The sequence below is a fragment of the Hoplias malabaricus genome, chromosome 1 (assembly GCF_029633855.1).
Source record: "Hoplias malabaricus isolate fHopMal1 chromosome 1, fHopMal1.hap1, whole genome shotgun sequence".
NCBI lineage: Eukaryota > Metazoa > Chordata > Actinopteri > Characiformes > Erythrinidae > Hoplias > Hoplias malabaricus.
Window position 1 is genome coordinate 20,530,997 of NC_089800.1, and position 16,807 is coordinate 20,547,803.

Below are 16,807 nucleotides of genomic sequence, written 5' to 3' on the forward strand. Positions count from 1 at the left end.
CTTAGCAGATTATCTGGAACCAAAATGAATCGCACTCATCTTTATTTGAATGAGATGGTGGCTATTTATAGTAAACCATGATGAATTGTACTCCAAATTTAAGACACAAAACACCACATGATCTGAGAACTGCAGTAATTTGAATCCTGCAGCTATTCAAGGAAACTCAGAGGATTATTTAAGAAAAACATGCCCCATGTAATTTTTTTGTGTGATCAGCATCACAGAAGAGCGTGAAAACCAATCAAACACACAAACGTGGCACGAAAAATGCTAGGATATCATTCCCTACTCTTAAAACAACAATAAACAGTACAGTCCAGGCAATATGCAGAATCATGCACACCTGAAAGCCAACACAGCGGCCATAGAAGCAGCCCTTGTGCATGGAGGCGTACTCTCGAAGGAAGCTCTGGCTGAGACCTGTTTCTTCCTGGAAGAAGAGGTTGCCGTGGCTGTTGTCATGCAGCAGACGCTGGGCTAGGTAGAGCAGAGCCCTAAGCTGACACAAAGCACTGCAATATGCCTCCATTTCCCCAGCGTTATGGGCCGCCCGATAAAAGATGCTCCGCCTGTTGGTCGTAATGTAGCGCCCCTTGTGGATAATGTGAAGGAGACAGCAACGCACCACCTGACAGAGATGCAGAGGGAAATTGTTTGTGAAATTACATCTTTACAAGTTTGACATACAGCAGGAGTCCAAGTTTCAGGTTTAGATTTTAAAAATGAGAAGCTGGTGAGACACTACAGCTTCAAATGCTAATGCACCTGATGGATCAGGCACAACATCATACCGGTCGGATCAAAGATTTGGATCTGAAGATTTCTGTATTAGCAGTATACAAGGTCACAGAATGCTCTTCACAAGCAGTGCTTTCCATAATGGCAGTCCCATCCTTGTGCCTCATTCCCAACCATTTACACTTCACAATCGCAACATTTACAGTACAATGATGCAGCTTTAACAGTGTGACAAATTAATGTGACACTTTATCTATGACTTGACTCTGTGCACCATTTAGGAAGAACTAAAAGCTGATAAATGTTTCCTCATTGACTCAACACAGAACTCCACAGCCAACGCGACTTTGTGAAGTTTGTGAATGCATACCCTTGTACGTTGGTGTGCTGCTTTGCTCTGCAATTACGCAGCCAAAACACTACGGCTGAATCACAAATAGTTTCCATTACACTGTGTAGTACAATATGTGTAGTATGTTTTATTTTTTCCTCCAAAATTTGACCTTGATCTATATTTTTTACTCTTTCTCTGACGTCCAAAATAATTCTCTCAGCTCCACTGTTCACTTTGTAGTTCTACAATTACAGGCATGAATTGTTAACTCACTTCCACCCTGCTCTTCAAAGGTCAGGACACTCTCAGGACCCCCACAGAGCAGGTGTGATGTGGTGGTGGATCATTCTCAGCGCTGCAGTGACACTGACGTGGTGGTGGTGTGTTAGTGTGTGTTGTGCTGGTGCGAGTGGATCAGACACAGCAGTGCTGCTGGAGTTTATAAACCCTCAGTGTCTAGACTGAGAATAGTCTACCGACTAAAAACATCCAGCCGACAGCGTCCTGTGTCACTGATGAAGGACTAGAGGATGACCGACACACACTGTACAGCGACAGATGAGCTACTGTCTCTGAATTTACATCTACAAGGTGGACCAATGTGGGAGGAGTGTCTCACAGAGTGGACAGTGAGTGGACACAGGGTTTAAAAACTCCAGGAGCACTGCTGTGTCTGATCCACTCGCACCAGCACAACACACACTAACACACCACCACCACGTCAGTGTCACTGCAGCACTGAGAATGATCCACCACCACATCACACCTGCTCTGTGGGGGTCCTGACTATTGAAGAAGAGGGTGAAAAGGAGCAAACAATGTTTGTAGAGCAGGAGATTTAAACCAATTTAAATCTAATTTTAGTACTACAAAGTGCTCCTGTGTGGTCAGTGGAGATGAGAGAATGGATTGTGAATGTAGAAACAAAGAGATGGTGATAATATTATGGTTGATGGGTGTATACAGGTTACGTAGCTGATGCAGCCCCAACCCACTAAATACAATGAGTGTCTAGATATAAATAAATACATTTCACAAAGTCACCATTAAGACAGTAAGACAGTGTATACACATGAACACACCTTCACTAGTGAGCGGTATCCATTGGCCGGGATGTGAGGGTCAAAGTCAAAGTGGTGGTAGATGGCAGCAAAGCCAGAGATAACAGGCTCTAGACTGCGAGCGTGTTTCTGGATGGTCAGCAAAGCGTCTACTAGTTTCTGTGCAGCCTCCCCCGTCGGCCCCTTTGGGCCTCCCGAAAAGAAGGCGACATTCTCCTCACACACTTCATACAGGGCTGCAAACACGGCCTTAGTGTCCATCACTAGAAAAATAAAACACAATGGTTGTGAGCCACAGATATAGGCTGAGATTAACACATTCCGACAGCATATGATTTATGAACACAATAAGAAACAGCCATTCAACACAAGTACAGCGGTTTGATAACATTCTTTTAAAAAATAAATAAATAAAATTAGCTTTTCTCCAAAACAATCCAAATCATTTTAATTTGAAGGGCATCAAAATCTACCACACCAATAAATAAATAAATAAATAAATCAAAATTGCTGCATCCTCAAGCATTCAGCCTCTAATGCCCTGTTGAGATTGGAGTGGTTTAATCAGTGGGGATAATTGTGATGAAAAACTGATAAATTGTTATAAACATTCCTTCACTGATGAAACCCCTGCATCTGAACTTCTCTAAAATGATTACAGAATGAGTTACATACAACACACTGCAGCCACCACAACTTTATCAGCCGTGCCCTGGTGGCGTAAAAGTCTTTAGAAGCAGCATGACGTCTCTGCAACAGCCTTTTGCTTATCTGCATCTTTCAGCCAGCCAGCATTTCTGTACTGGGGCAGCGTAGAACACCTTCCTCAGTACACTGTCACAGGGTGTGTGTGTGTGTTTTCTCCATATCATACTACAATTTCTTAACTAGTCACCTCTCAGCCCTCGTCCGCTGCAGGGGCGTCCAAACACACAGTTTTGTTTCCCTGGGGCTCTGACTAGCGCGCCGCTACTGACGCTGTGTTATTTATGTTTCCATGGCGATGTCACTGACAATTATTCTGTGATTTGACCTGAATACTCAGCTCAGCTCAATGAGGAGGCAGAGATTTTTGGAGTTTTTAAACTACTATTAAATTGAAAATAACATGGATAAATGCTGGTGGGGCAGCAGGTAGTGTCACAGTCACACAGCTCCAGGGACCTGGAGGGTGTGGGTTCAATTCCCGCTCCGGGCGACTGTCTGTGAGGAGTTTGGTGTGTTCTCCCTGTGTCTGCGTGGGTTTCCTCCGGGTGACTGTGAGGAGTGTGGTGTGTTCTCCCTGTGTCTGCGTGGGTTTCCTCTGGGTGCTCCGGTTTCCTCCCACAGTCCAAAAACACACGTTGGTAGGTGGATTGGCGACTCAAAAGTGTCCGTAGGTGTGAATGTGTGAGTGTGTGTGGGGGTGAAGGACTGGGGCACCTCCAGGGTGTATTCCTGCCTTGTGCCCAATGATTCCAGGTAGGCTCTGGACCCAGGTTCAGGTTACAGAGTCGTATCTGGCTCAGGTTACAGATGGATGGATAATTGCTTATTCAATGGTATATTTAAGATGACAGTGATTTTAACAGAAAAAAGTATAAATAAAAATATATATAAAAATAAAAACTGGTCAAATTGCACATTGTTAAATATTTCAAATGAAGAAAGTTAAGATCTCTGTAGGAAACAAATGTAAATACGAATAAAAACAATCGACTTTTTCTCCCCCACCCAACAGTTTTGATTAAAGATATTTTAGCTTCTTAAAGATATTCTGCACAGTGAAAAACAACAAGAAATCAATAAAAATATAAGTGTAACGTGTTTAGAAACATTTAACACTGTCTTGTCTTATAAGAGTAAATAATCTTTAGTGTCAGTTCTTTGTGTAGTGACATAATTTATTACATGCTGTATTGTTCAATACTGGACTTGTAAATGATTTACTCGATTAAATTTACAGAAATATTGGTTGTATTTAAACCCATACAAATGTTAAAGATGTTTCTTTGCCCTTAGAAAAACAACAGAGCAAAACTGACCATGTGTGCAAAAGCTTTTATGTACTGTCAAAATGTGAATTCTTTGTAGTGTAACTTTGTAGTGAACATATGAAATACCTCCTGTCTCACAGTTTAGACAGTGATCTGAGTGACACAGCAAATTGTCAAGAGCTGGGCTTTATTTTAAATCCTCAAAATTGGATTTAATTCAAGACTCACTTCTGAGAAAACCTTTGTTTATTGGTCATGGTTTTCCAAGCATTTCCAAGCCTTTTCCTTACTTATTTATTGCTCTTTGCCCTAAATAGCCCTTCATTACATCACGCCATCATACCCACAGTCCATTTCACAATGCAGTCTTTCCCAACTGTCTGCTTCCTATTGAGATACTGCAAACTACCTCCCTTCCTCTGAGACAGAGCAATATTTGTACCAAGAGTAAAGTCAGAATTAGAATATTTAATATAACAGCACTGTCCTCCTCCTCAAAAACTGATCCCACATCGCTCCTCTGGCTCTGGGGATGGCTGCCCACCGCTCTGGCCATGTTTTTACAGTCCCAGTGTATTTTATATATAGAGCGGTAGGGTGAGTCTGCGTTGTGATTGGACACGGCAGACGCAGCCAAAGCCATGCATCTCATTCTCAAAGCAAATTATGCAGAAAATCTATTTGATCTTCTGGTGTTACAATTTTATTTTTAAGAAAGAATAATTAAAATATTCGGGCTGATTACAGCCGAGTGCCCGTGTGTATTTTGGCTGTCAGGTGTTTTTATTATTATTATTTTAGATTGGGGCATTTTCGAATTTTATATTTTTTCCCATGTGCCATGATTGAAATAAGGTGTGCGTGCTTCAATAAAACCTTTAATATTTGGCAGCAGTGTATTGATAATGTATTTTAAAAAATACAGCAACATAAAACATCGCCTTATGAATATTTGCCCCCCCCCCAGTCCACAAGTGTGAGGGGCAACAATTGAATTGCAAACTTCACATTAAAAACAATCTTAAAAGATTATAATTTAAGACTAGCCTTTTTAGGAGAGGTACCATAGAACCAAAATCAGCCCAAATATCCTGTAGTGCTAAAAATTATATTATTATTATCTCACACCAGCAATGCCCTGCTTCGACTTATAATCCAAGATTTATTTATTTTTTATTAATTTATTAAGTCACTATTAATAAAGCAAATTATTTAGAAGTGTACTCTGCCATTCAGTTGCTCGGTCAAAGCTGAATACACAGTGTTGTCACAGAATGAAATGAAGCATTAATGACACACACTATGATTTATTGATGTCCTTAGTGCTTTACCAGTGCAGAGCAATGGCGATGTAAATCCATTCCACAACATTTGAGTCACCAACACATACAGCCCCAAGCACTTCCATCTTCATGACGAGTGGCCCATTCCACAACAGCAATAAACTGCTACAAAATTCTCCAAGCTAAATATGGGTTCCAGAATGCTCTAAAAGATTTTTCTTTTATCTAAAGAGAAACAGAGAGTAAATGAATTGGTAGGAGCATGAGGCTTACATAAGCCCCAACAAGCCTGTCTTACAACAGAAAAGGCATTGAGTATGTTAAAAAAAAGCTCTCTCTGAATGAATGGATATTTCTCCATAACTAATCATCTTTTGGCTAATTTTTCATATCTTAAATCTGTGGTCTGATATTGTCAATGGTACATTAAAGTCACACTCGAGTCATTGATGAAACCCCTAAAACCTCTTCCATGTTCATCAAAAAAATATATATTTAGGAGATGTTTCCAAAAAAAAAATAAATAAAGAAGTAACTCAATGCCTTAAAAATGACTGAAGGTAACTCTACACCCTCTAAATTCATATTTATAAATATGCAATTTGTCCTGTCTTCCATCTCCATCTACCGCTCCACCACTTCCTTGCAGTTCGAAGGACACATACTGGAAACATTTGCGCCTGTGGCACATTCGTTCCATTGGTTTATGAAGATAGAAACCCAGCTGTCTTAGCAACACTACAATTACAAATCCACAGAGGCGTGTTAAAGAAAAAGAGAGATGCATGTTTTTCTTTAAAAAGTGATGATATGCAACATCAGGGCAGGCAACAGTTTAACTGGACAGTAGTTTACCCAGTTAGGGTCATGGTGGCCTACCAGGAAAAACTGGGCGCAAAAACTGTGGACTCTTCAGAATAGCCAATCAACCTACGTGTGTTTTTGGCCTGTATGGGAAAACACAATCACCCAGAGGAAACCCACACAGATACAGGGAGAACACACCAAACTGCTCACAGACAATAACCCGGGGTGGTGTTTGAACCGACGGCCTCAGGACTGTGGAGCTGTGCATCATCAACAACACTGTGCTGCCAACCCACGGTTGTATTTATCTGAATTTCGCGTAGGTATTGCAAACAAAAGGGAGTACGTGTTCTTTTGTTATAAGAGAGAGAGAGAGCCCATTTGTTATAAAACGATGGCATATTTCAACTTGAGGATAAACATCAAGTGCAGAATCACAGACATATTTACTTTAATAAATATCAGAAACATAATAAAAATTTAAGAAACATGACATCACCATCAAAACTACTTTTAAACTATGTTTATAATGCGAGTGCCTTGAACTGACGACAGCGCCCTCTAATGACCGTCAGTCAGTGACAGATGCAGTAAATACTGTGTACTGAAACACTGTGAATGTGTATAAAAATCACTATTGTTATTGAAACATTTTATATTGAGATATATATTAATATTGAACTATTATCCATCCTGTGGTGCACCTTAAAATGTGAAAAGATTAACCTCTCGTTCTCAGATCTGAGCTCATTCTTTGCCTGGACATTTTCAATAAGTTCTCTAACACTTTCACTATTAGAAAAAATAAAAAATAAAATAAAAAGAGGTCACTGTTGCCCTTTCTATCTCACAATGGTGGAAAACAGCAAAAATAGAGTGACTTTGAGATGATCATAACTGTTTTCATATATTAAAGTCACACACAAAGTCCCCCTCAAAAAAAAAATTATATTACACTGAACTAAACAATAAGAATCTCTTTGGTTACAAAAGCATCTAAGGCTTATTCAAATCTTTCATTGGGGACACGCTACAACAAGCTAAGCCTAGGCCTTTACCTGATCCCATTACTCAATTAATGAGCACAGAACCAGGGCAAAACACGTCTACACAAGGTCATTAAAGCCCATTCTTCTGGGTCCAAAGTCCAAAACTGGGTCATTTCTTTCGCTTGAACCCACTCATGTCATGATCATTGCTTATGTTTTAAAAGGAAAATCTATTTTAATCTTTGACCATGCAATGTTTCAGTTTCTTTCTAATGATATTTACTGTGTGAGCAGGTCACTGTTAAGAATTAACATGAGAAAAAATGTTTAAAAAAATCAATCGTTCAATCAAATATATTGTGAATATTTAACATTAAACCCTTAAACCAATACAATACAACATCAAATATCACATCCAAGACAAACTATAGAATACAGGAATATCTAAATGTAATAAAGATTCATAATTATGCAATGTGTATCCCTTTAAAGGAATCCTTTTCCCCCCCATACAGCAACACAACTAAAAGGCTTCAAATAGTCCTACTGAGCAACTCAAAACTACACAACAGAGATGAAGCATGAACATGAACAGAGAAGTGGACACACACACACACACACACACACACACACACACGTGGTGTATGCAGAGTTTTACCCTTGTCTGAAATCATGCTGCTGTATTTGTCCGTCCTGCGAGCACAGCCTGAAATTCAGGGCAGAAATAAAAGGAGTGGAGGGCAAAACCAACAGAAAATGTGAGGCGGGGTGTAGCGATTGCACCCATCCTGTGACACCCTGTGACTTCTCTTCTACTGTCTGCTGTTTTTTTCTTCCTGGCACTTTGTACTAATCGGCTCTTCTTTTCTGTTTCCATCCCCCACCAAACAAACACATTCAAGGCCATTCCAAATGCATTTCCAGTTCAGTTAGTGTGACTTCTCACCTACTAAACTAATACAGGAATATACAGCCTTCTGAGGTGTAGGAATAAGGGTAGTCCACCACCACTGTCTAACAGTGCCCCAAGACCCAACGGCCTCTGTATACACATTCTTATGTGCCACCCCCAAACAGCCCCAAAAACACTGCATGCTATTGGTGTTCTGTACTGTGGCTGCCAATGGCCTTTACCTTATCTGGCAGCTCCAGTGCTAAAAACAGCATACTGCTGTGTGTGGTAAAAAAAACTCAGGACTAGATGTGACAAAACAATAGGACTTAACAATCTGATGTTATTGAATAATTAATATATACACTGACATTTCCCAAACAGAACTAAAGAAAACATTTCACTAGAAAAATAAAAGTATTTCTTTCACTGATTTCTTTGACAAAGCAAACAAATCAGATTCCATTGCCTGTAAAATACATTAAGATTCTAAGCCTTACAACTAACATTTATTCATTCATTCATTGTCTGTAACCCTGTAATCCAGTTCAGGGTGGCGGTGGGTCCGGAGCCTACCCGGAATCACTGGGTGCAAGGCGGGAACACACCCTGGAGGGGGCGCCAGTACTTCACCGGGTGACACACACTCACACCTATGGACACTTTTGAGTCTCCAATCCACCTAGCAACGTGTGTTTTTGGAGCATGGGAGGAAACCAGAGCACCCGGAGGAAACCCACGCAGACACAGGTAGAACACACCTCACTCCTCACAGACAGTCACCCGGAGGAAACCCACACAGACACAGGGAGAACACACCTCACTCCTCACAGACAGTCACCCGGAGGAAACCCACGCAGACACAGGGAGAACACACCACACTCCTCACAGACAGTCACCCGGAGGAAACCCACGCAGACACAGGGAGAACACACCACACTCCTCACAGACAGTCACCCGGAGGAAACCCACGCAGACACAGGGAGAACACACCACACTCCTCACAGACAGTCACCCGGAGGAAACCCACGCAGACACAGGGAGAACACACCACACTCCTCACAGACAGTCACCCGGAGGAAACCCACGCAGAAACAGGGAGAACACACCACACTCCTCACAGACAGTCACCCGGAGGAAACCCACTCAGAAACAGGGAGAACACACCACACTCCTCACAGACAGTCACCTGGAGGAAACCCACGCAGACACAGGGAGAACACACCACACTCCTCACAGACAGTCACCCGGAGGAAACCCACGCAGAAACAGGGAGAACACACCACACTCCTCACAGACAGTCACCTGGAGGAAACCCACGCAGACACAGGGAGAACACACCACACTCCTCACAGACAGTCACCCGGAGGAAACCCACGCAGACACAGGGAGAACACACCACACTCCTCACAGACAGTCACCCGGAGGAAACCCACGCAGACACAGGGAGAACACACCACACTCCTCACAGACAGTCACCCGGAGGAAACCCACGCAGAAACAGGGAGAACACACCACACTCCTCACAGACAGTCACCCGGAGGAAACCCACTCAGAAACAGGGAGAACACATCACACTCCTCACAGACAGTCACCTGGAGGAAACCCACGCAGACACAGGGAGAACACACCACACTCCTCACAGACAGTCACCCGGAGGAAACCCACGCAGAAACAGGGAGAACACACCACACTCCTCACAGACAGTCACCTGGAGGAAACCCACGCAGACACAGGGAGAACACACCACACTCCTCACAGACAGTCACCCGGAGGAAACCCACGCAGACACAGGGAGAACACACCACACTCCTCACAGACAGTCACCCGGAGGAAACCCACGCAGACACAGGGAGAACACACCACACTCCTCACAGACAGTCACATGGAGGAAACCCACGCAGACACAGGGAGAACACACCACACTCCTCACAGACAGTCACCCGGAGGAAACCCACGCAGACACAGGGAGAACACACCACACTCCTCACAGACAGTCACCCGGAGGAAACCCACACAGACACAGGGAGAACATACCTCACTCCTCACAGACAGCCCTGCAGGTCCCTTTTTGTGTGTGATTAATCTGGAAACTTTAACACATTAATTGTTCTGAAATGCTAAGGTGACGTTAGCTGCTGAGTTGATGCTGCGACCAAGTGGTGTTGGTTTTATTGAAAAAAAAACAAGTTTCCCCACATTGGTTTTGCTTTATTTATCTTCCAATAAAAAAAATCTTTGAAAGCACAGTGCATCACGGCTTGCCGCATTTGGGGCAGTGTAGCATCAGACTGGTCACACAGTTCATGTTTATCGCAGTCCACTGTCGAAAGCGCCTACAGTGGGCACATGACCATCAGAACTGGATCACAGATCAATGAAGGAAGATGGCCAGGTCCGAACAATCACGTCTTCTTTTATATCACGTTGGAAGCAGGGTGCATTTTCATCGCAGATGGCACCTGATTGCACTATAAGGCGGCAGCAAGCCAATGGAAGCAGTGTGATGCTCTGGGCACTGTCCTGCTGCTAAACCTTGGGTCCTGTCATTTATGTGGCTGTTTCTTGGACATGTAGTACCGCTCCTTTCAGCAGGACAGTGCACCCTGAAACAAGGATGCATCATTTGTGGGAATAACTGTGGAATTCCTCGAAGTCTCTACTCAGTTTTGGCAGCATAAGTGTATTATGGTATTAAGGGTGTTATATAATACAAAAAAATAGGTACATGGTTTTAATGGTATGGCTGAACAGAATATCTCAGCTGTGAAATAAACGTGTGTGTGTGTTTGGTAAAGGATCAATCTTTCTGCACTTTCAGAGCACTATTGTATCAATTCACGGGAACATTTCTCTGCTCAGAAGTGCCAAGTATTTAGTTGCATGTTTTTGTCATTAAAGGGGACACAGAGACAATCAGATTTTAGTCCCAGGCCACTCCACACAACATTTGAGAGGAAGTTGCAAACAATACCCTGAAGCACCGATTTGATGACGAGTTTCCCCCAGCAAACTGTCCTCCTCACTTTCCACACATTAAAAAAAAAATAACTTCCTCGCCTCCTACAGCAGTTCCACAGCAGTCTCTAGAACAATCTTACCATTTGAAAGACTTGAAATCAAAAGAAGATAAAAGGAATATCCTGAAGAGGGGAAGTACTAGAAAACTTCTTTTCAGGGACATGCAAATATTGGGTTTTGCTAAAGTGTTAAATGCAGAAAACAACCAGTTAGTAAATGTTGCCGCTATGAAAAATAACATCTTGTTGTAATTATTTAACTGTGCTAATGGTCTTTAGACTCATATGATAATCTCTGATTTGTAGTAGTTTAAAGTCATATCAAGCTAAACTCACTACTACTGTGAGACCAGGGAAAAAATGTAAAGTACAGGTACATTACTGTCACTAAAGGTACAAACAGTGTAGTGTATCTTTAAAGGCACAGCAGTGGTGTTAAAGTCCAGTTGTGTTCCCTAAAAGTACGGTAAGGTTCTCCAGAAGGTGAGGTGAGTATTTGTATATATTCAATACAGAACTATGTAAAATAAAAGAACATAAGTCCTGGAGATAAACTGGGGCCTATGAAATGTTAAAGAATATGATACAGTTATGTTATCTCTATAACTAAAGGTACTGAAAATGTACCCTTTAAAGTCCCACCAGAGTGACAATCTGTCTAAGAGTGCAGTCAGGTTAAAGCCTTAAATGAATAAACAGACAAATGTAAATTTAAAACCTAGTCTTTTTTATTCCTGGAAAACAGTATGTTTGTTAAATCGGTTCTGACACGGACTGGTCAAACTACAAACATGCACCAGCAATCCTAGAAGAAATGACTGCTGCCAGGCCATGTGCCGAAAAAAAACAGAAAAGAATAAGGATATAGGTGATAGGTTCAAATGTGGAATCCCATCTGTAGCTCGGGAACACTTGGGTATTAGATGAGACCACCACGCTCAGCCCAAAGATACTGTATTATGTTTAGAAATAAGTTTTAAAGTTTTTTTTTCTTTTTGTAATGTATAATTGTAATTTAGAAGTGGCACGGTGGCACAGCAGGTAGTGTCGCAGTCACACAGCTCTAGGGGCCTGGAGGTTGTGGGTTCGATTCCCGCTCCAGGTGACTGTCTGTGAGGAGTGTGGTGTGTTCTCCCTGTTTCTGCGTGGGTTTCCTCCGGGTGACTGTCTGTGAGGAGTGTGGTGTGTTCTCCCTGTGTCTGCGTGAGTTTCCTCCGGGTGATTGTCTGTGAGGAGCGTGGTGTGTTCTCCCTGTGTCTGCGTGGGTTTCCTCCGGGTGACTGTCTGTGAGGAGTGTGGTGTGTTCTCCCTGTGTCTGCGTGAGTTTCCTCCGGGTGACTGTCTGTGAGGAGTGTGGTGTGTTCTCCCTGTGTCTGCGTGAGTTTCCTCCAGGTGACCGTCTGTGAGGAGCGTGGTGTGTTCTCCCTGTGTCTGCGTGGGTTTCCTCCAGGTGACTGTCTGTGAGGAGTTGGTGTGTTCTCCCCATGTCCTCATGGGTTTCCTCCAGGTGACCGTCTGTGAGGAGTGTGGTGTGTTCTCCCTGTGTCTCATTCCCCTGCTTTTTGTCATTTTAAGGTAACGGTTGCATTTTATTTAAATGACAATTTTTATTTTATAAAAAAAAATAATAAAAAATAAAAACTAAGAATAAAGCAGTTTGAAACGGGCGAGAATAAAAATACTTAGCCACTGCTTTCATTTCGAGTTACAAGGAAAAAGCACTGCAAAAGCATTTGCATGGATTCTGTTCTTGGAGATAAGATTGGATCCAAAATTACATGTGTGTTTTGCTTTTGATGATTTAAAGATGGTTTACAGTTAGCGATCGTGACTGTAGAGGTGGCCCTGTGAACTTACAAATTATGAACTGCAAGAAATGTTTAATGAAGATTCATGTCAAACACAAAAAGACAGACTGAGCAACTCTGAGTAACTCTAACTGTTTACATCAAAAGAATAAAGATGAACATGTAATAAAGTGTTTGAATCTGTACAAAACAACAGAGAAAGTCTTTACTGTGGAAAATAGTGACTAGAGGATGAAAAGTGGATTTATTACCACAATCCTAAATGAGAGAGAGAGGAAAATAAAAATATTGGGTAGATTTATACTCCCAGTATAAATGGGAAATTAAGCGTGTGCTGTATTCTGAACGTCTGGAACGTCCCTTTACTGGCCAGTGAAATAGTTTCAGGACAACGCTAGGCCTCACATTGCTAGGCTGGTAAAGGAATGTTATTGAAGAGTGACTGGGAAGTTCTAGAGCACCTGTTGTGAATATAAAACAACAAGAGAAAGCAGTATCCAGCCAAAATCTAAACAAAATCCATGTTAATGCCAGGTGTAAACAGGCCCAGATGGAGTTTAAATGCTCCAGTAGCACTGCTGTGTCTGATCCACTCATACCAGCAGAACACACACTAACACCACCACTACTGAAATAGCCCATCACCTAAATAGTACATGTTTTTGGGGGGCCATAACCACTGAGAAACAGGTTGTAAGGAGGCTACCAAAGTAACTGTATAAAAAAACGATTCATTTGTCTTATTTTGTGCGCTTTTTTCACAAGTGCAAGCCGTGCTCAGTTTAACGGGGGAGATTATGAAGCTTACAAAACACCATTCATAGAGGATGACTGGAGATTAGGAGGATTACTAAACATTCATTACGTAGGTTACAAACGCAACGAGACCAAGGCGATGAAGTACAACGTGGTTAGGAAATGGACAAGGAGTGTCTATTTTGTCCCTTGGTTAACTCCTGAAACACGAAGGACCCTGTCTCTGGACTCAGACTGACCTCTTTCTGCGGAGTAAACACACAGCTACGTAAAGGGTCAGCAACAGTAGCTCAATACACACACCTTCCCTTAAGGTAAAGGTAGAACAAGCGTCCGGAAAATGTACGAGAAGCCTATTCATTTACACGACAGATAATGACAGGAGCAGGGACTAGCTTTATCCTCTTCAAAAGTGCACAGTAATTTTCACATCAATATATGGACACACACGAGTAACTTTAACAGATATAAACAACTCTGTTCATCTAAAGGTACGTTAGCTACAACCCAATATATAGCCAGTTTAAACTGACTGCTAAAGCCAACCATAACCTATTTCACAACTCGAAAAACACACCGTCAATGTAAACATTCCTGAACCTCGTAAAGGATTAAATAACGCCAGTTGTCAGGACCTAGTGCTTAATGTTTATAGCTGTAAAGCTGGGCAAATACACACATATGTTCAACTCGATGTGAAATATTAACGGAATACTCCAAGAGATGAAATACAGGGTATACGTTTTACCTATAGGACCGTCTTTGAGTTTTGAAGAGCGTCTTCCATTTGCCCCTTTTTCAAGAACACCGCTTCCCGTCTTTCTCCGCGACGCCATGTCTCTGAAGTGAATAATCACCGCCCCCTCTGCTGCTGCTACTCCATACCTGCCATGAAGCCACGCCCCAGCCAGAGCCCCACCAATCAAAGCCCGGAGATTATCTATTGAACCTATCAAATACTACAGCCCTGTTTCTAACGGATCCCTACACCCTACATAGTGCACTAAATGTTAGCTGCAGAGTTGTACAGCTGTTCAACATCCGCTAGTTTCATAACTTACACAGCGCAAAGAACAGGGAACAGAGTATCATTTGGAATTTAACGCCTTCTGCCAACATAATGTCTTTTGTAAAGTTATAATAAAACAGTTGATGATACTACCCAAAAAAGACTATTTTAGACAGTGGCGAAAAAATAAAAAGGGCACCTATTGCACGACATAACCTATGATTCACCATGTATGATAAAATAGCTAACAATACAGGAGTTTAAATCAAAATGCATAGCTAGGTAAACTGCGTTAAACGTAGGTAAAACGTATTTTCAGACTTGTAATTTTCACATTCTCCGCTTCATAACTTTCATACTGTATAAGATATATGCAAGATGAAGGTGCCATTTGAAAGCTAATTTGTAATTTGTGTAAATATTATGACACATGAGGAATCTGCATCAAGTAAACCATGTGCAAGCGCTATATATATATATATATATATATATATATATATATATATATATATATATATATATATATATATATATATATATATATATATATATATATATATATATATATATATATATATATATATATATATATATATTGTCTGTGTATAAGGTGCATTTTGTCTGTGTATAATTGCACCTTATCATGCGATACTTTTTAACGGCCACGAGAGGGCACCCGAACTTTAATTTAACGCCTTATTCAAGACAATGGAGCACTGTTCGACACAATGTTTGCCACTTTGGAGATTTATTACCTCACTTTTTCACTAAGGACAAATATGTACACACCTATTAAGTCCAATATTGCTTGTTAAAACCTAATATCGCCCAATATGGCTTTTCATGAACCAAACATAAGCCATGCAATTTATATTTGTAGTAATTCATAAAACCAACAGTATATTTATTTATTTATTTATTTTTAACATAAAATAATAGTTGATACCAAAAAGAACAGTTTTGAGACACCACAAGGCATCCTCTATTTAGACTTGAATAAATATCAAATAAATACATTTGTAACACTCTAAACATTTTCTGGTAAAGTTCTACATAAAAATCCACATCTGAGCCACAAATTGGATCCCAGATGGTGTCTCTACAGTTATATATAGTGTAAAAAAACATTTATTTTTATACTTTAAATGGTTCTTTTACAAAAAAAAAAAAAAAAAAAAAGCCATCTATGTTCACTTATTCCAAGCAGTTACAAGGTAATAATCGTTTAAAAATGGCCATGTAATTTCAGACAGAAATTCAGAAAATGGCCAACTGATACCTAACTTAGTGGGGCCTTGCAAAAGTGCATACTATGTTTGTTAGCAGCTGTACAATGTGTTTTAAAAGCAAGATGTATATTTAAAATCTTATCAAAAGTATTTCACTGGACCCCTAGACTGCTGTCATGAGGGGCACAATAGAGGAAACTTAATGATGCACCCTTGTCTATTGAGAGGCAACCATGTAAGGGCTCTTCTTAAGACACATTATGGAATTTTCTTGCTCTAGAGGCACATCATCATAATTTACTGCAAGAAACGGCAGCCAAGGTGGCACTCAGTTATTTTTTTGCCATATATTTATATTTATTTGGCAGCCAATTGGGCATTTTGTCTTGTTTTTGCCACTCTATGGAGCACTTTAGAGTGCCCCCCTCATACCCCCATGGTTGAACAACGTTGGTCTGTGTCTGGCTGTATTTTCAGAAAGCTGGATAATGGTGATTAAAGGAACACTATGTAATATTTTTACCTTAAAATTACAGCTTCAAATTCATTGTGGTGCTCCACTGAGCTGTGACAGAAAAGAGCCTCTGTTTTGGCTACTCGAGGCTCAGCACTGCACAAACTGAACCATGTAATGTTTGTAGGAGGAAAAACAAAAGAGAGTTAGTATGTCACCTGCTGCTCAAATATGTGCTGAACTTAAAAAAGAACTCAGTGATTTTATGTGTCTCTGGAGTTTTACCTGAAATCTCAATAAAGTCACAAATAGTGTTCAGACTTCTAGGAGAATCACCACTATGTCTCCTGAGCCATTAGAGAACATCCTATGAGCAATGACATGTTGCTCTGGACCTTGCCTTTGGTTTCAGGACAGTGTGACACAGGACACAAAAATGAATTACACT

General features: G+C 41.1%; 1 protein-coding gene across 2 annotated transcripts in view; it reads right to left on the reverse strand.

The window, feature by feature from the left end:
• Positions 1 to 14,516, reverse strand: part of lipeb (lipase, hormone-sensitive b) — a 29,346-nt gene extending 14,830 nt beyond the window's left edge. The window contains exons 1-3 of one of the 2 annotated variants that reach the window (XM_066672700.1): positions 14,416 to 14,516; positions 2,158 to 2,399; positions 347 to 631 (exon numbers count right to left, since the gene is read on the reverse strand). In XM_066672700.1, the coding sequence (XP_066528797.1) occupies positions 347 to 631; positions 2,158 to 2,399; positions 14,416 to 14,503 (615 nt within the window). In that variant the 5' untranslated portion in view covers positions 14,504 to 14,516. Of the gene's footprint in view, positions 1 to 346; positions 632 to 2,157; positions 2,400 to 7,849; positions 7,990 to 14,415 lie in introns of those variants that run through there. The other variant, XM_066672780.1, reaches the window with a different exon arrangement.
• Positions 14,517 to 16,807: the final 2,291 nt, after the last annotated feature.